Source organism: Triplophysa rosa, linkage group LG8 (genome assembly GCF_024868665.1).
Source record: "Triplophysa rosa linkage group LG8, Trosa_1v2, whole genome shotgun sequence".
Lineage (NCBI taxonomy): Eukaryota > Metazoa > Chordata > Actinopteri > Cypriniformes > Nemacheilidae > Triplophysa > Triplophysa rosa.
In genome coordinates, this window is record NC_079897.1 from 3797040 (window position 1) to 3817901 (window position 20862).

General features: G+C 36.2%; 2 protein-coding genes across 2 annotated transcripts; both read left to right on the forward strand.

The window, feature by feature from the left end:
- The first annotated feature begins 5 nt into the window (after positions 1–5).
- LOC130557855 (dispanin subfamily A member 2b-like) lies at positions 6–7254 on the forward strand. Its single transcript, XM_057339946.1, has 3 exons — positions 6–3736; positions 4928–6283; positions 6377–7254. Exons 1-2 carry the CDS (start codon positions 3413–3415, stop codon positions 5084–5086), a joined length of 483 nt encoding a protein of 160 aa, XP_057195929.1. The 5' UTR covers positions 6–3412; the 3' UTR covers positions 5087–6283; positions 6377–7254.
- A 5334-nt stretch (positions 7255–12588) lies between these two features.
- LOC130557854 (synapse differentiation-inducing gene protein 1-like) lies at positions 12589–17878 on the forward strand. Its single transcript, XM_057339944.1, has 3 exons — positions 12589–13460; positions 13994–16113; positions 16204–17878. The coding sequence occupies exons 1-2, from the start codon at positions 13131–13133 to the stop codon at positions 14153–14155; spliced, it is 492 nt and encodes a 163-aa protein (XP_057195927.1). The 5' UTR covers positions 12589–13130; the 3' UTR covers positions 14156–16113; positions 16204–17878.
- The last annotated feature ends 2984 nt before the right edge of the window (positions 17879–20862 follow it).

Here is a 20862-nt window from a genome sequence, read left to right on the forward strand (position 1 = left end):
GACAGACCTGTAAATTAGAGGTGCACCGATTGACCGGCAAGAGATCGGAATCGGCCGGTTTTTCGTATGATCGGCCCGACCGGTGACCGGCCGGTCAGTCTCACGTCTCGCCGATTCCAAGCCGATCTTCTGTTTCCCGTGATGTGGGCAAGAACGTCACAGTCGTCAGTACACTCAAAGCCGCAAGTAAACATGTAAACGTGCGCGCGCACAGTCTGTCTTTCACGGCTCGTTTATACTCGCATGTGTGTCTCTGCTGACTGACGCGCATCTCTCATATCCGCTGACTGCACGCGCGTGCACACGCATCATGTACTGTACAGACAAAAAGGTGCACTGTAGTTCATCTCTCACTGCTCCGTCTACACGGGGTATGTGTGCTAACAGTGATGCTATTAGCATCATGCTAAACTCATGTTGAAGTCGTTCACTCTGTGTAAAACAAACGTAAATTCCATTCAACCTGATTCCTTGTCTTACGTTAAAACTGTGGTCATTTCACCTAGGTAAAATGACATTCAACACGACTTCTACTTGTTTTTAAAAATCCAAAATATAAAAAAATGAATAAATCAACCAATATATGTGATATATATCTGATTGAGTTCTTTACTAACACAAAAAAATGCAAATACATATACATCTTAAGAGTAGAATTCACTCATAAGATTTGTAACTTTTTTATTGAAGTTGCAGCAAAAATCAACCCACTTCTTTTAATACTACAGACACAAGATAAAGACTATTTATTTTACATTTCAGAAAAAATGAAATAAAGCAATGTTAGTTTCATAAACAGAAACAGACAAGAATAAAGTTGAAGTATTTTATTGTTATCTTAGACTTTTGTGAGATGAGTACAAAAATGAAAAAGGTAAATTAAGTGACATGTTAAGTTATATTTTATTATTTGTACTTCTTTTCAGTCACAGAGTTCTTCAATTTAAGAGTTGTTTGGGAAAGAGAAGATTCTGTAATTTAATGCAGCTTGGAGAACTGCATTTATGGAAATTTGGGGAAATTGTAATGTTCAATCATTTATTCAATGAAAATAAAAAAAATGTGTATTGAAGAAAAGTTAACATAGTATACTGTCAATTATAGTTTGTGGATAGAAAATCGGAATCGGCAAAAATCGGAATCGGCAGGTTTCACTTGTAATAAAATCGGAATCGGCAAAGAAAATTGCAATCGGTGCATCTCTACTGTAAATGCTTCAGTCAACATTTACTAAATTTTGAAGTTAATGTTGACTGAGCTGTCAGTTTCTAATATTCTGCTAAACATCCCCTTTTGTGTTTTACGGAAGAAAGAAATTCATACAGCTTTAGAACAACACTGATTTTTTGGGTGAACGGTCTCTTTAAATAGTGGCATCCACTGTGTTTGGTCACTGCAGAACCTTTCCCATGAACTTCTTATTACTTCTTATTACTCACAGCCCTCCTCCCACTTGCTTCCTGACTGTGTCTAATTGAAATAGGCTGAACCAGAGGTCAGCAAATTTCCTCTAATGCAGAGCGCAAGCAAAACGGTGCCATGGAAAGAACATTCCAACACAAAACGGGAATCCAGTAGTCTTTGAATGACTCTATCTGACTCAAAGAAATCGGGAATGTTGCAACATCACTATCACAGCAGGACTACCCTGAGTTATCTCCATGCTGATTAACTTTATAGCTTTCACGTCCAGCTTTATAAATGTAAAGGTAAATCTGAGAATGGCTAAATGCATGCCATGTTCAGGTGTTGAATAGAGATAAAGGCTTCTGGTGCCTTATGTAAACTGTCCTGTCCATTCCCAACACCTCAGCTGGATCTCCTTTCTGTCTTGAGCTCTAGTTATCTTGTGTTTGATCATTTAGGTGTGAGAGACACGCTCGCTTGGCGGCTGGTTATTTGCACAAAGTACTGAAGTGTCAATAATCTTGTCGCTATTCTAATTTACAACATCAGAAAACATGAAATAATCGCACACATTTTATCATGGGTTCACTTTCAAATATGTATATGAAATAGATTAAAAAGTGAAATACTACTGCTAAGCAGTTCCTACAAAAATATGAGAACACGTTTTTCAATATTCCCTTGGTAGATTAATTTCTTCAGGGAAACTTACAGATAAGGAAGCATTTAATGTAAAATGACTAATCATATAGGTCAAACTGGTTCTGTTGCCAGAAAAAAATGTTTTACGATCAAGCACACAGACCGCTGCACCCAACGATTATGTGCGTCACTGTCATTCACCCAAAAATTTAACATCTGTCATGAATTACTCACCCACAACTTGTATACATTTACTTGTTTGGTTGAACTTGAAAGATATTTGGAAGAATGTTAGCAATTGAGATTTCTGGGACATCACTGACTACCATAGTAGAAAGATTTTTTCTATATTTGTTTTGTTCTGTTGAACACAAAAGAAGATATTTTGAAGAATTTAGGAAAACAAACAGTTCTGGGACACCAATTTAATGGTAGTCAATGGTTGCCAGAAATCTCAGTTGCCAACATTCTTCTATCTTTCTTTGTGTTTAACAGAACAACTTGAGGATGAGTAATTCATGACAGCATTCTCATTTTTGGGTGAACTATGCCTTTAATGTGAAATACATCATTGTTGTCATTATGACTGTATACGTCCTTCTAAAGGGGGGAGCTAAGACGCGAGGAAAGGAAACGAGGATGCACAAATAAGGGTTTAATATACAATATAAAACATGGCTTTATACACAATTTTATCAACACTTTTGATATTCTGCTTTTGAATGCTTTGGAATGTAAGTGCTTGGTGTAACTAAAGTCTTTTGCTGAAGCTTAACTTTTTAGGTAATAAAAACATAACGCTTCACTATGTGAGGTCTTTATACACCTCTGAAGATATAGTTATGTATATTATATTGCATTCTGTCAATAGATCCTGCTTAATATTACACATAGCACCTTTAAAGCTTATTGAATACGATACTGAGAGTATTGGTAGGCAAGCGCAGTGCAGAGGTCACTGATATACTCATGAATTAATGTCTTCAGTTAAACATGCCCTTACGTCTCATGCATGAATTCCAGTCATTCCTCTTTTAAGGTTACCTGCCTGTCCGCCTTTGCTAGATGACAGCTCAACATGTCCTTAATATAATTTGAATAGATTGAGAAAGACCACCCACGTATTTCCGTTTTGGGGAAAGATTAACATGGGTGTCACTTTCTCTCTCTTTCTGTTAATACCTGTAATGGTACTTCCAGTAGTGTTATACTGGATATCAATGCTTCCTGTTACTCCTCCCTTAAAAATTGCATCTCTCCTCCCATGTCCTCTCAAACGGCGTTAAATGAAAAAGCCTGAACCAGAGGACAGAAGAGCCGTTTTTTTACAGAACACAAGCAAGAAATAGAGTCCAGCAGGAAAATGGATCCCAGTAAATCAGAGAAGTCAGGCATCACACAGCCTGTTCAACCACCATACCCGGACCAGCCAGGACACCCCAATTCTGCATATCCTCCACCGGGGAGCTATCCCAGCCCTCCTGTCTATCCTGGCCAACCAATTCCCCCGGTCCAGTATGTACAAGGGCCTTATCCAGGACAGCCACCGATCACTGTACAGCCGATGGTTTATGTGACCCCGACTCCACTGGCCAATCCATTGTCGGATTATCTGGGTTACTCCATCTTTACCCTGCTGTGCTGTTGTTTTCCTCTGGGGATTGCTGCTCTGATTTACTCCATCTTTGTAAGTATTTGTAGTTTACATTTATTCAGTTGTAGAAATTGGAAAACTTCAAATTACATGTTTGTAAATGGTGATGTACAAGTGTAAGTGCAACAGTTATTACAAAAATTTCCACAAACCTTCAAGACAATGGGGATTGTCAATTTTATGGGATTAAGTGATCAGACGAATAAAATAATTTAATTTAAATAATGAAGCATCATGAATCAAATATGTAAAAATATATGAATTACAGAAGGTGGAACAATTTGTGTAGCTCCTACAAAAATGTCAGCACAAGGAGATTTATTTATTTATAATTAAATTATTTAATTTTCATTTGTTAGATTAATTTCTTCAGAGGTACATACAGATGAGGAAGCAATGAATTTAAATAGCTGGCTACAAACCAGTTTTGGTTCCGGGAAAAAACTTAATTGTTTACCGTTAACAAAGGTGTGGCCCAACAAAAAGTATATACTGTATTAATCTGGTTATTATTTGTTTTTTAAGTATTAGTTGCCATTTCGTCTTGTTTTTCATTGTTCCGATACAACAACGCAAAAAAAAAAAATGTACAAAAAGAGTGTTAACCCAAATTAATAAAGGTTTTGCTTATTAGTTTAAGCTCCATTAACACATTTGAATGTATAACCTAACATTATTGTCAATTCTACTAAACGTTTTTAATATTTGAAAAATACATCTGTCTAGCTCAGATTTTTAGTGCATAAATGAGAAAGCAGCGTGAAAGTGCATATGGTGTCCGTTGATTCAGAAAGGAACGTTAGTCAGGAAGGTGTGTGATAAAAACAAGTCAAAGACAGTAAAACATTTCTCTTTTCAAGGTGAAATATAAGTTAGTTTATATTTCTTTATATGACAACAAATAGGTTTTGTTAGGGAACATGCACTTGTTGTTTCCCAGAAGCATCACTAAGCAGCTGTTTAGTCAAAGGTGTGTTGTAAACATCCATAGAGGGTCGGTAACATAATATCCTGTTTATCATTTATTAACTACCAGCATTCATTTAAACATGGATCATATTTCCACTTTGTTTGAATTCGTAAGCAACCAAACTCAATTTCAGTATGTTTTGAATGCCATCGTTTTCTTACTACCAGTGGAAATACACTTTAACACTCAACTTTTTACAACTTTTGTCTGGGTGCATGTTTGACGTAGTTTTTTTTTACACTTGCTTTTCACAGGCTCGAAATGCTAGGGAGTCCGGACAACATGAAATAGCAGAGAAATACTCCAGAACGGCGCGCAACCTCAATATCGCTGCTCTTGTCATTGGCCTCATCTTCATTGTGGTGTACATCATCCTCATTGTGACTTTATATGCGCGGCGTTGGTCGCCATGAGATGAGAGAGCGGTGCCATGCATTTACTGTTGACAAAAATTGACTGTCTTTCGTTTACTTAATTTAAAAATGCTTTAAATGTTTATTGTTTTAAACAGAGTGTATGCTTCAGGATAAATGTGTGGTTAAATCACACCCTCAGTGTGTGTCATTTGTTGTTTTCATTTCAAATTGAATTAAACTTCTACGTGACCAAATTGTATACAAAATGTTTTTCCTCAGTAAAATTCTCATGAGCTATAGCTGGCTTATTTTTCTGTGTATGGTTATTCTCTCCCTTCCTAGATCATTTATCCTAAAATTCTTCACGTATTGCGTTCTTTAATGAAAATTTGAAAAAAGCATCAGGTACTGGTCAAGTGTTGAGAGACAAATGTTCTGTCTGTTTAAAAGCATTGAATAGAGATCACATGTAACTGTGTTAGAGTTCTCTTTCACAATAAAGTGAGTTTTAACCGCATTAATTCCAGTGTTGAATGTGGTGTACTAATCCTATATATTTAGTAAACATGTACAAAAGCTGTCACTGGGTTGGTACCCTTTCAAAAAGTATACGTTTGAACCTAAAGACTGCATATTTGTACCTCAAAGGGACTTATGAATACATAGCTGTGCCTAAACATATTACATGCTTTCTTTTAAAGGGTACACAGTCCCAGTGTCAATTTTTTCTACCTTTTTTCCAATAGTGTGACAGATTGCTAGTCATTGACAGCTTCAGCTTCACTATTATTGTATATTTAAACAAATGAAAGTGAATTTTATGCTCCTCCCCTGCAAGTTACAGCATTTCTCCCGTTTGCCTTCTACCAAAGTAAACATCACCCGACTCAAAGGTCTGTGAAGAAAAGCCTTTTTTGCAGAACACAAGCAAGGAACTATGGAGGATGAAAAATGGCTAGAGAATAAATGAATAAATAAATGTGTGTTTAAATGCAGAAATAAATTAACAAATAAATACATAAATAAATAAATGAATACATTTCATGTATGAATGTGTTAATTTCATTTATGCATGTATTTATTTATTCATTTATTTATTTATGCATGTATTTTATTAATTCATTTCATTTTTTGTCCTCCATAAGGAATAGAGTTCAGCAGAAAAATGGATCGCAGTATGTCATCAGAGAAGTCAAGCATTGCTCCAACATCACTCCAGGACCAACCAGCATGCCCAAATGCTGGATATCAGAGGTCTCTCCCTGTCTTTCTGGCTATCCGGCCCAGCAAAGTGTATGTAGTACTCAAAAACAGAAGTGATTGAATGTTTTACATTTGCTTTCACAGACCCGAAAAGTTTCCTGGATGTGTCCGGGCAACCACAATTAGTGGAGAAAAACTCTAGAATGGCAATCATCCTCAACCACACTCCTCTCGGAGGTACCTCATGTCATGGAGAGCTCTATAGTTCCAAACATTGCGCTTGAGCCCATTCATTTCAGTGTTTCCCAAATACATTCACCAATAAGTTCATAAAATACATCTTTGTCAAACTAGTATTTTATTAATAGGATGTTTTTGAAGATTAATATTGTTTTCCTAAATAAAAGTGGCTTTTGTGTGTGTGGTTGAATGATTTTCTATGGAGACTGCTCATTAAATGAAAATTGTATCTCCCTGTATTATATTATATACTTGTTTTTTTGCATACTGAGGTTTCTGACATACTATTCATGACTCATACTGATTCTCGCGTACTATATAGAATGTTTGTAGCCGATTTTAGATGCAGGCCGACAGAACTATTGAGAGCTCCATGAACCACGTGACCACGAGGTGGCGAGATCAAAGTGTGTCGCAATTCTGTTTTTCAACAGCTCTGGAGTGCTGTGCTTGCTGACCTACTGACAGTGTCAACAATTTAAAACCCTTCAGTGTGTATGTGTAGGCCCTACTGTAAAACTTTGCTGTAGTTTTGCAGCAGGTTTGCCAGTAACTTACTGTAGATTTAATTTACAGTTTTGTTTAAAATATAAACTTACCTATTTCTTACATTTTCTTTCATGGTCACTTTTCTTGTTATGTAAATGTGTCATAATTTAAGAAGTTTCAAATATTTTTACTAAAAAACAAGACAAAATGCTCAGGAAGAATGTCATTTTTTGCAGTGTTGCTGTGCTAATGCCAGTCTCTTATTGTTCATTTTGAATCTCAAAAGTCAAAGTGTTTTAATTTTGGTTAAAGTAAAGTTTAACTCAAATTAAAAACAGTACTAATAGGAAAGTAGTTAAATCTACAGTAAATTACTGGCGAGCCTGCTGCAAAACTACAGCAAAGTTTTACAGTGTGTGCTTGACAGACATTAACATTTTATAATTCATTTTCCTTGTGATATGCAACATAAATATATTGTTCATTTAGCTATTTCTCTCTCTGACTTCAACCTATTATATTTCTCATGTGCTAAATCCAGTAATTCCAGTTTTTGGATTACCTGCCTGTCTGCTTTGATAGATGACAGCTCAACCTTTCATGCATTAAGTATGATTTGAATAGACTGATATAGAAAGACCACCTCTACATTTTTCTGTCTCAGTGAAAGATCAATATGGGTGTCACTGCCTCTCTGTTTTCTTAATACCTGTAATGGTGCTTTCAGTAGTATGTTACTGGACAGCAATGCTGAATTATTACTCCTCCTCTTGAAGTTACAGATCTCCTCCCATTTACAAAGTAAACTTTAGCATATGTGGCAAAGGAAGAAGAGCCATTTTAACAGAACACGAGCAAGAAATAGAGTCCAGCAGGAAAATGGATCCCAGTAAGTCATCGGAGAAGTCAGGCATTCTGCAGCCTCTTCCACCACCGTACCAGGACCAGCCAGGATACCCTAATGCTGGATATCCTCAACCAGGGATCTATCCCAGCCCCTCTGGATATCCAGGCCAACCAGTTCCTCTGGCCCAGTATGGAGAAGGGCATTATCCGGGACAGCCACCGATCACTGTACAGCCGATGGTTTACGTGACCCCGGCTCCACTGGCCAAGCCACTGCCGGATTACTTGGGTTACTCCATCTTTACCCTGCTGTGCTGCTGTTTTCCTCTGGGGATTGCTGCTCTGATTTACTCCATCTTTGTAAGTATTAATAATTTACACTTTGTTCATGTATTCAGTCTTGAAAAGAAGAAAAGTCTTTTAATAACATTCTTCTGGGTTTAAACTTTTCAGGACATGTCATGTTCAGGCTTGTCAATGTTATGGAATTGAGAACAGAGATTAAACAAAGAAAATACATACATAATTAACTTTAAAGAATGAGGAATGTTTTACTGTGGTTTATGTTTCAAATATATGTGTAAAAGTAAAAAGTGAATCGCAACACTCTAAAAATAATTTGTTGTTTTAATTTAAAAATTAAATTACCCGGCTGGTTTAAACTTTTTAGTAAATTCAATTTAAAAATATTAGTTAACATAAAAATTTTGCGTCAAATACATGTAATAACTCATCTTTTTTTTACGTTGAATTAACTCAAAATTAAATTTGAGCTAAGGTAGTAACTTAATAGCTTAATTTTTTAAGATGACATAACAAATCAATTTTTACAGTGAAGGGTTGGAAAAAATGCTAGAAAAATTGTCAGCACAAGAAGTTTATGTTTATTTGTAAGATTAATTTCTCAAGAACACAGAAGCACTCCATGTAAATTACTGACTATTCATGACAGACTGATTCTGTTTCTGAAAAAAAAAAGATTTCCTGTTGATAATGAAAAGAGTACCACATTATACTCTGCTCAACAAAGAGTATATTCATGTTTGTTGTTCATTTCTAGATGTATGTAAGTTGCTATTTTTCTCCTGCTAATTCATAGTTATCGATGCAACAATACAATGAATACAAATAAAAATGTACATAGAACATAACATTATTTTTTTCCTTTTTCTCGCTCATATTTTTAGTGCATAAATGAAAACAGTATGAAAGTTCATTGACAGGTGAAGTGCAGTTGGTATACACGAAATGGTCCCCATTTTTGGGTGAACTATTCCTCTAAGGCAGATGGTTCTGAAAGGAAAGTGATTCATGAATATGTTAACTTACCAATGCGATCAAAACAAGCCCACTATATAACATTTCTCTTTTGTTTCATTGTGAAACATAATTTAACACTTCATTATATGACAACAAAAGGTTTGTGTTAGGGAGTGGTCCACAATGAGTGTTGCATTTCAGAATTTCCATTACAAGTCAGGTCAACATCAGTTAGCAGCTGTTGCAACACATTCTCACGGTGGGAACTGGTCACTATTTTTATGACGTTGCTAAATCATATGAATTTGTACGATATTATTAATCTGTTACTGTTTTAAACCAGTGACGTAAGGATAAGGGGAGGGGCTTCAGTTTAGCATTCATTTAAACAGAGAATATTTCGACAAACTTTGTCTTGTTTCATAAGAAATGAAACTCAATTTTAGTGTCTTTTGAAACAACATGGTTGTAAACACAGTTCAAACAGTAATTTTATTAGCCCTTTACCAGTGAGAATAACTGGTAGCACTCAACTTTTTATGACCCCTTTTCCCAGCACAGGTACGTCTGCTAAAGATCTGGAGATCTGGAAAACATCTGCTGTGTAAAAACATCTGATAAACGTCTTAGAAAAAAGCAGTATTACATACATTCCTAAACATATTACAGACATCATCTAGATGTCTATGACATCTGACAGACGTATTGCAGATGAGCAAACAATTAAAAAAATCTATTAACGTCTGTGTATGTGTGCTATCAGCGTTTCTAAGCTGCACGCTTTGGTTTGAGGTTAAGAATCTGATTTTCTGCGCAAAAACAAATCTTCATCATTTATGTAGAGATCAGAGGCATGTGCTAAAATACATCAGTGATTGACATTATATTTCACATTCACTTTTCACAGACTCGAAATGCTAACATGTCTGGACAACAACAAACAGCAGAGAAAAACTCCAGAACGGCGCGCATCTTGAACCACACAGCTCTCGGCATTGGCCTAGCCTTCATCGTGGTGTACATCATCATCATTGTCTTGACAGTTTTTGTTAAAAAGCATTGATTTCCACAGAGAGAGATAGTGAGGGATTTCCAAATGTTAATACACTACAAAATGTAAAATATGATTTCATATTCTGCTTTTAAATGTCAAACGCTTAATGTCGCTGAAGTTATGATGGTAACTTTGAGGCTAAAATTTATGTGCCAGACATACATATATGTTTACAAAAATTGACTGGATCATGCCTGGAATTATATTCTTCACTTAAAAAATACTTAGCAGATATTTAAAATAGACATTTGTTGTTTTAGTTTAATTACAGTCAATTAATTGAAATTATTCATTTATAAACATATAAGTGACCAAAAAACGTTGTCAGTACATTATGAAGTACTATAGCCATGTAGCTGGGTTATTATATTGTGTACAATTAATCTTCCCTGTCCCAGGTAATTTATCCAATAATTCTGTATATATGTACTGTGTCCTTATAAATAAAAAACAAATGGTAATGGTCAAGTGTTTACAGAAGTATGAATTAGTCTGTGAGATGATATGTAGAAACTTGATTGACAATTTGATATTAAAGGAACAGTTCACCCAGAAATAAAAATTCTGTCTTCATTTATTCACCCTCGAGTTGTTGCAAATCTGTATAAATGTCTTTGTTCTGATGAACACAGAGAAAGATATTTAGTAGAATGGTGTACTTATCCTGTACTGAATTTTTTGTAGGAGTTAAAATACTCCTACAAAATTACTTGTGAATGTACATAAATGTCAAAAGTAAGAGTACTGATCTTATGATTCTTGGGACTGAATGTCACTGACAATTTCAGTCACCATTCACTATTTTTTAACAAATGAAAGTGAATGGTGACTGCGGCTGTCATTCTCTAATATTTTGCCTAACGTGTCCTTTGTTGTTTCAAAGAAACAGGTATACCTCAACGATTACATAATTTTATTTTTGTGAACCGTCTCTTTAAATGTTGATTCCACAAGGTGGCTCCCACAGTGTGTCTGCTGTAATATTATTCACCTCTCTGCAAGTATCACAGGGCAGAGATTTTCTCAAGTTAAGATATGTGCGGTTGTGGGTCATTTCTGTGAACAGTTGTCCTCCACTTTCTTGAAAGATGCCACAAAAGTAGGTCATGACATTTAGCCTTAAAGGAAGAGGCGGTCTTCTGTGGTTCTTCTATACATACCACACACTCTTAAAATAGAGGTGCTTTATGATGTCAAAGAAGAACCTTTTTTGTCTAACTGGTTCCATAAAGGATCTTTAACATCTGAAGAACCTTTCTGTTTCACAAAAGGTTCATTGTGGCAAAAAAGGGTTCTTCAGATTATAATAAGGTAAGAAAGTGAAGTGAATGACTGAATGGTTCTTTGTGGAACCAAAAATGGTTCTCTTATAGCATCGCTGTGAAGAACCCTTCAAGCATCCTTTTTTTTTTAAGAGTGTAGTTGAAAGTAACGGTTTATTCTTGGCCCTTCATCGGATAAAATCTTGACCAGATTGTTAAAACCTTTAAAAAAAGTTCGTTTAATTATAAACATCTATCACTTTTTTTGTTGTTGCTTGAAAAATCACAATATTATTATAGCAATAAGCCATGGTTTACAATAATTTTATAACAGCTAAGGGGTGTTAGCTTTAATAAAATCATCATAAACTAAGGTTATGGGGCTTATTGCTTTTATAAAGTAGTTATTCGTATACACATTTTTCATGTAGACTTTCAGAATGCAAAATTTCTTTGGCTCTGCGTGTAAACCATTGATAAAAACAGTTGAGTATTTTTTTACACATGATGGATTCTGACTGCCAATCAAAATAATCCTGCCAATATCATGATGTAATGTCAGGGTGTAAACCCTCCTTCAGCCCATGTCATATGGAGAGTAAGGTTACTTTTGATTTTAGAGAGAAGCTGTTTTTATCTGTTTCATTTTATCCTTGTATCTTATCTTTGCCCCAAAAACTGCCCTGCCCACCTTTGGGGGAAACCAATCCAAGCTACTGAAGTTATGCATTCATAATGTAACTTTGTGTTACAGAAGAAAGAATATAATACTGTGTTGTAACGGTGAGTAAATTACATTTCAAATCAGGCTAACAATATATAAAGTACACAGCAGAAACAAGTTAAGAAATTTCCTCAGTGAATTTATACACAATCAATCCAGAGATCCCAAGACAGGTAATTTTTCATTGAAATGTAGGTGAAATGATAGCAAACGTGTGGCTTTGTCGACTAACCTCAGACACACATTTTTTTTCTTGTTTCTTGTAAGTACTCGGGGTAAAGTGCAAGACTGGAAAACCGCAGTGTCGTAGGTGCTTTATGAAGGAGTATTTTTCTCCAACCCACACTGTAAAAAAAATTCTGTAAAAAAACAGAAACTGGAAAAACAGAAATATACCGTAAAATATATTTTTTCCTGTAAAATTATAAATGTAAAATGGCCAACTGGTGCTACAATATGTTTGATGTATAGTTTAAGTTGGTTTGCGTTCGCTTCTTCCAAGTAACTAACTTCAATGTGTACAAACTTTAAACAGCAGATAAACACTGTTAATACATATTGAGGGACAGGGAGAAGTGAGATAGAGAATATAACGTCACTCACAACGCACACAAAATTTGCACAATTTGCCAACCGGATGAACAGGTTTGGATGTTTCGTCTGCACGTCAGGGTTGCGAATTTCAGCTCTGTATTTCTTTCGATTCAGTCGAATCGATCATTACTCATTTCTCATTGGATGACAGCTGAATCCTCTACTACAGTATGTGTGTATTATGAACATAAATTGAACTTATCATGTTTGATATCAAATCCACCTGCATTTAGAGAATGATCTAATTTTAAACAAAAGGAAGAGAATATGTTTTGTCACTCCTCCCCTGCTTACCGTTCTCCATGACCACAAAATGCCAAAGTACATAACAGAGAAAAGCTTGTTTCCTTGGCAGATTCCAAGGTGTGTTGTCTCTGCAGAGCACTGAAGAAAAGCACCTGAAGTCTTGACAGACAATCTGAAGACATTATGGCGGATTCATTTGAGAAATCAAGGTTGATACAGCCTGCCGGACCACCACCGTACCAGGAGCCCACTCAGTACCCATATGCTGGATACCCTCCGCCAGGAAACTATCCCAGCACTTCTGGGTATCAGGGTCATCAATATGGAGCTGCATTGGGCCCATGCAACCAAGAGCCTTATCCAGGATGTCCGGCCGTCACCGTCCAGCCGGCGGTTTACGTGGCATCTGTTCAACTGGTCAGTGCACCGCCGGATTTCCTGGGTTACTCCATCTTTACCATGCTGTTCTGCTGTTTACCTCTGGGCATTGCTGCACTTGTTTACTCCTGCACTGTAAGTATATACAGTATAAATCTCTGTTACCTTTTTCACGATGTTTCAGTGTGTTATACACATAAGATGCATTCACTCACTAAACTTACGTTAACATAAACTGGATATTTATCTGCTTAGGCCAAAAGGAAAGCATTGGAAACAGGAAAAACTTGTTTGGATTAATTCCTCACAATGTGATGATTCCTGTAACTTGACTGCATGGTAGAACATCAATATATAACTTAAGTGCACTTTGCACTCAAAAAAATGATTTTTTGATGCTGTTCACTTAACTTGAACAAATCACTTTCATTTAACACAATTGTATAGGTTTCTAGCTCAAACTTGATAAAACCATATGCCAAGGGCATTTATGTGATGTACATTTAGAGGTTGACTTCAAGCAGATATAAACATTTTATCAGCCTGTGTGATACTGTAACACAGGTTACAGTATACCTGTGCTGCCAAAAATGTCAAGACTTTAAACGTGCTTTCTTCAGAATGAGTATTTTTAAAAACAGAAGTGTTATTTTCCATTTGCTTTCCAGACTCGCGAAGCTGTCATGTCCGGAGACAGAGAAATGGCAGTGAATAATTCCAGAATGGCTTACATCCTAAACAATATCGCTCTTGGTATCGGCCTCGCAACCATTACCGTCTGCATCATTGTTGGCGTTGAACTATCTAATAAGTCTCACCATTATCCATAATTATTGCAGTAGGACAGCAGTAAATTGATTAATATTATAATTGTACACAAATGGTTCAAAGGTGAACACACGTTTTGGTTATTATTTTAAATCTGCTTATTGTTGCTTAGATTATAGTTTTGACACTTTTAAACTTTACATTGGTGAACTGTTTCTTCTGATATGGCTTGTTTACCACAAAGGTACTGTATCTATGTGGATTTTGTTCCTGACTTTTAATTTTCTATTAAAACTCTGAGCCACTGAAAATGAAGTTGGTTATTATGTAGCATAATTGTTCTAGCCTTTTTTCTTTCTAAGACTCAACCCAAGTTGACCCACTGCGTTTCTCATGCACTAAATTCAGATACTCAAAACAGTCACAAATAAGTTTTGAGTAGATTTTGAAGACCACATACCTGTGCTTTTTCTGCCTCAGTGAAAGATCAACGTGGCTGTTTGACATGATGATGGATTTGTCAGAAAGGTTCAAAGTCACATGTCGCATTCCTGTGTGTTTATCTTGTAAACTTGACTTTTGTTCCCAGAGCCTCAGTAAAAAATCTCTGTTCTTTACTTACCAGAAATGATGTAGAAGCCATCCAGTTAGATCAAAGCTGTGTGAAAGTCAGATGAGAGGTGAAAGTTACGTCCTAAGGGGGCCCACCAGATTGGATATTTTTACATACTATTTTAGCAATTGAGGACAAGCTTTCCTGGTTTTGCCAAGTGATGTTATTGGGTCAATTTCGTTATTTAGCCTACTCTGGGAAAACTTTCCAACCAACCAATAAGACTGGAGTGATAAGCTTACAGTTCATGTAAAGTTTTACGCTGATTTAAGGAATAAGTTATGATTTGAGTTTGCGTAATGTGGATAACGTTTTTCTCTTATTAGGTAAATTCAGGTTGAGAGTATGACATTTGCAGCAACCACATTTTCAAACATTACAAAAGTGCACACATTTTGGGGACTTTCCATAGACGTAATGATTTTTCTTCTATACAGACTGTATGCCCTAACCCTATCACTAAACCTAACCATAACAGAAAACATTTAGCAATTTTACATTTACAAATAAACATCATTTGAATCCCCTCAATGTAAGTGGTTAAGACTTTTTCAATCATTGTGGGAACATTTGGTGACACACATTTGGTGGCACACAGCACAGGGGACACAATGGTGTCACTAAGATTCACCTGCACTGTTGTTGCAAATATCTACTACACTTCAGTTTCTCTTCATTTATTTGTCCACCCAACCCAGTCTCCCTTTTCCTTTCACCCTTGAACTTCAGTGGCCATTAACTAATGTTCAATAACGTTCCTGTGATTCCAGAGCTTCCTTATTTTGAACTTTGCAGTATTTTAACTTTTTACTGTACATTTGCAATGCTTACATTCATTTAAATGTGTGTTTAGTATTACTCAATTGCTGTACTTTGACTCCCATTTAATGATATGCTGAACACATTTTAAACAGTAACCATAGATCACAGTTTTTATGTTAATACATCTAATTGTTTCTTTGGTATTGTAACCAAATTTCATGTTACTCCTCCCCTACGAGCTACACTCCTCCCATTCGCCTCCCTCCAATGTAGACATCGCTGTATGGTGCGAAAGTCTGAGACAGAAAAGCCTGAACCAGAGGACAGCGAGGACACAAAAGAACAGAAAGCAAAAGGGTGCAAGAAAAGGGCATTACAAAATCCAGCAGAATAATGGATCCCAGTAAGTCATCACCTCCTCAATATGCACCCCAACAATACGCTCAAGGTGGCCAGCTAATTTCTCAGGCCCAGTACAGCCAAGTGTCTTATCCAGGACAGGTTCCGGTCACTGTACAGCCGATGGTTTATGTGAGCCCGACTCCACTGGCCCGTCCAATGCCGGATTACATGTGTTACTCCATCTTTACCCTATTGTGCTGCTGTTTACCTCTGGGCATTGCTGCACTGGTTAACTCCGTCACTGTAAGTAAACTTGTAATTTACACCATTTTAATTTCTTCAGTCTGAATTTCAGAAATTAGATCATGCTTTACACTCACTTTTTACACTCAGACTCGAACTGCTAATATGTCTGGACAACACCAGTTGGCAGAGAAAAGCTCCAGAAAGGCACGCAACTATAACCATGCTGCTCTCATCATCGGCATCATCATTCTTGTGTTGTATTTGGTCTACATCTTTGTTCTGCAAGACCGTCTGCATCAATAGAGATGAGACATTTTTTGTTTTAATTACATTCTGAGTTACAACTACGTGACCAAAATATACTTAAATATACTAAATGTACTTACTTCTCAGTACTTTCTCATGAGATTTAATCGTAAAATTGGCTTATTTTGTGTACTGTTACACTTTCCTGTCCTAGACCATTTATCCTATAGAATTGTGTATGTAGGCTACTGTGCCTTTTTAATCAAGAAAAATAATAAAATGATTTATGAAACCATAATCACGTTTTTCGGTTTGAAAGTATTCTTATATTTTTAAAAGTACAGTACAAGTAAAATTTAGTTCAATTTGTCCAACCAGAAGTAAATCTTTTATTTTTAAGTCTTCTATTATAACTCATATTTTTAAACAAATGAAGGTGAATGGTGACTGCAGCTATCATTCTATCTTGCCCAATGTCTACTTTTGTGTTTTATGGGAAAAGAACATATCATACGGGTTTATAATAACACCCAATAGTGACATAATTTTAATTTTTGGATGAACTATCCACTGTTAAAATGTTCACTTTACAATTGGTATCCACTTTGTGTACAAACCGCAGAATCTTTCCTATTAAAATGTTCTCCTCCACTAAAATAATTTTGATGTGACCAGTAGTTAATTATTAACAGCATTATCTCCTTTTAAATTACACCTGTAGTCACACAAAAATGTGACGGTTTAAAATGAGAACTTGATTCAGTTTAACTTTAGAAAACAATAGATAACATCATGCGATTTTGTATTTCAAGTTTTTCAGCTTCCCATGAACGTCTTTCAGTTTTGTTTTTGTGTGTGTGCAATGTTTCATCAATTAGCACAATACAGAATTAAAATCAAGGAAGCCGATATTAAAATGATATTAAAATAATTTTATTGGTCAATGAAGGTGAAGGACTTCAAAATGAAAATGTGTTTGAATCCACAAAAAACAACACATCTGTTCTCTTTACTTTTCTAATATTTTGTTTAGATTAGATAATTATCTAATGTAAAACTTTACTGTTTTTTACCTCTGCTTCTGTCACGGTCCTACCTTCTTGTTTATGAATTCCTAGTCGTGTGGCAGGATCGGGACAGAGCCCTTAGGTTTTATGTGAGAAAACCATGAGTTGTTTGTTTTTACTTCTCATGTGTTTTCTCGTGTCTTGTCATTGGCCCCGCCCCTCTCGTCTCATGTATTGCTTTCCTCCCGTGTCTAATGTTCCCCACCTGCCCTCGTTAATTATCCTTCGTTTGTCTTTCCTTTAAATAGCCCTCATGTTTCATTGTCTTGTGTTCGTGGATTGCGTTTGTACCGTGTATTGTGTTCCTGTCTAAATCCCTAGTCAAAGTCAAAGTCAATGTCAAGCCTGTGTAAGTCTGTGAGTTTGCGTTTCTATAGTGTTGTTCTTTTACTCTGTCTCAGTTATATTTGTCCTGTCAGTTTTTTATCTAGTTTTTGTTGGTTTGCCCCATCGTGGGTTTTTGTTTTGTTTTTTTGGTATTTATAAATAAATATATTTTGTTAACCCCTTCATTGCCGGCCTGCAATTGGGTTCTTTCCACCGCCGATCGTGACAACTTCTTTATTACATTAGTACAATATGTATATAGTATGTTGTTTCTGGGAAAGCACTTTTTAAACATTGTAAAAGATGTAGTTGCATATTAACAGCCCCTTAGTGTTTGGATACGTTTCTTGATTCGGTTTTTGCAGGTTTCGGTTGACATTACTTCCACAATGTGTGTTGCCCTAGTTTTAAAAGGAAGTGGTACACCTGAGAATTGTCACATATGAAGTGCAAACTTTCAGTATGAGCAATGCACCATCATAAAATAGATCCTAATCTAAATACTGAATTCTAAATACAATTACAAAACAAAGTTTGTGTGACAAGGTAATAATTTAATATTTCTTTTGTCAGCCTGAATACAAAAAATCAAGCAAAAGAGTAATGTTTGTTATGCAGTAACTCATGATTGTGTTGCAGCTTAAGGAATTGTTTAAAGGACGTAGGTTTAAAAATAAATTGCATTGCCAAAACTGCACGGCAAATGGGTTTGACTAAGGTCTATTTTAGTCATTTTAATAAAAACAATAACATTCGCCATACAACATTCTTATAGAACTCCGACTTTGTTGTAATAGTATGAGAAGAAATTATAACTTTAGGATTCTATTTCAAGGAGCATAGATAGCCTAAAGCAACTTTTTAGTCAGATACAAAAGTCATATACAAAACATTATGTTAAACGAAGGTCCAAATTGAATTAGCAAGATAAATAGGCTACAGATAAATGAAGCGTGAATACAAAGATAACGGGTCACGATTGAAATAAAGGCTGTTGTTTATTATACCATGTTCTGTTTGAATACTCGATTCTGATTGGCTGGAAGGTGTGCATTAAAACCGTTTAATGCACAGATAGCTCCAATAAGAGCCGTTGAAAAACAGAATTGCGACACACTTTGATCTCGCTTCCGCATGGTCACGTGGTTCATGGAGCTCTGAATAATTCCAAACTGTCAGTCTGTTTGAATGGGTTTAAGCGGTAGAGACAGTGGAAGCAGCTTTATTTGCAACAAATTTCACTAAATACCAACCCAATGTATGCACTGATTACTATTGATTAAATTTATAATAACATTTTGTCTGATGAGTGTTACAGAGACAGTAATAATCAGTTTTGTGTGTTTAATTTGACTAGGAAGAAGGCATAATGTGCAATACATTAACAGTATGCATGTTTCTTATGCTTCCATGATCATCAGTACATGTTAAATTATGTTAAGACATTCACATAAAATCAGGGATGGGATTTTTCTGTATACGTAAATATGGATTTCCGTATTTTCGGACCTCGCGGGACGACCGGTGTACTGTAAATTGCACAAATCCGATCTATTTTTTCACGGGGGGGGGGGGGAGGTTTTGCGAAGCGCAGGGCATCATCATTCAACCAGTAAACTGGGTCCTTGAAGCATTTACATCATGCATGTTTGTTGAGACGCGCAGAACGACTGCTTTTTTATATATTGCTGGCTGCACAGACGGATCGGTGAATGATAAGTACCGTCAGAGGCGGATTAACCATATGGGCAATTGGGCGAGTGCCCAGGGGCACCAAGACTTTAGGGGCACCAAATAAACCCGCGATACAAAATATTTTTTTATAAATGTACATAAGCAATTGATTTTTAAGACTTAAGTCACGCATCTGCGCTAAATAGGCGTGGCACCATGTGCGGGAATACCCCCACTTTCAGATAAAAATGGTTCTGTCCGCCGCACTTTTTCGACACACCTCCGCCAACATTCCCGCCCATGTTATCTGGTTAGTTACATAGATTTGAGTGAATTAACATTCAGCCAATCACAAGTAACTGTTATGAGGCGAGTCGTCTTTCGTATACACTTTAATCTTCAAACAGATAGAAGCGGGAACGATGCAGAGCGCATTGTTGTAGCGGCGACTAAAATGCGGTGATTAGCACTGATTAATAAAGGTATATGTACATGGCATGCGTCATAAATAAGATGTTATAGTGCCAATAATGTATGCTAATAGTACGTGGAGGTAAGGCCACTATTTAAGGTCCAAACCTGGGTTTTAAAGTGAAAGTGAAGAACGGTGTCATCACTATAGCAATCAATTCTTATGTGTCCTTTTTAGTGGAGTACACTTTTATCTTAGTACTTATGTGATCGTTTAGTAAGAAGAATATACACATACTGTGCTTAAAAAGAGCGTTTGAATAGCTGTATAGCAGTTAAAATAGTAACAATAACGTTTCATGTTATTTTTATGAATAACCTTGCTATACATTGTAATCTGGTGAATGCCACTTTGGTGAATTAAAGTGCCAATGTTCTGAAAATCTGTACATTGTTCCATTGTCCCCCTAATGTGAATACATACATGCAAACTATAGTGTGTGTGTGTGTGTGTCCCTGTACCCCCACTTTGTGGCATTCACAACATTTACACCTGTTAAAAAAATGTTAGTGATTTTTTTTCACTACATCAAAACCTGAAATGTAACATTACAACAGAAAGCAGGTGCCCCTTAACTACAGTAGGCCTAATTGTTAAAAATGCTTGATGAAAAGAGTTGTTTTTTGTGTTCTATTCTACAAAAGTGTCATGTTAATGTGTAATTCTTGTAAAATAGAATATTGTAAATTGCTGAGTTTCATTCTTATAAAATCTTTTAATATATAAATCTTTTAATGAGTGGATTCTTGCGTGTGGGTAGGTGGGTTGATGGGGGGCACCTCTGGGGCTGTTGCCCAGGGGCACCATGAGGTCTTAATACGCCTCTGAGTACCGTGACAACAGACTGCTCTGTCTCCTATGCTTTTGCAATGCTCTTGCGGTATTTTTATGGTTTATTCATCAGTCTGGCGCAGCCCCGCATGAAGACCAATGCATCAAGAGAGTCCGTCGAAAAGGATGGATTAATACTTAAAAACTCGTAGTATAATTTTAACTAAAATTCATTTTCATTTCAGTGGG

What these genes read in the sequence shown, in the direction of transcription:
- LOC130557855 (XM_057339946.1), top strand. Translation starts at nt 3,413, where the DNA reads ATGGATCCCAGTAAATCAGAGAAGTCAGGCATCACACAGCCTGTTCAA. An exon ending in CTCTGATTTACTCCATCTTT is followed by an intron (nt 3,737 to 4,927) that starts GTAAGTATTTGT and finishes TGCTTTTCACAG; the next exon opens with GCTCGAAATGCTAGGGAGTC.
- LOC130557854 (XM_057339944.1), top strand. Translation starts at nt 13,131, where the DNA reads ATGGCGGATTCATTTGAGAAATCAAGGTTGATACAGCCTGCCGGACCA. An exon ending in CACTTGTTTACTCCTGCACT is followed by an intron (nt 13,461 to 13,993) that starts GTAAGTATATAC and finishes TTTGCTTTCCAG; the next exon opens with ACTCGCGAAGCTGTCATGTC.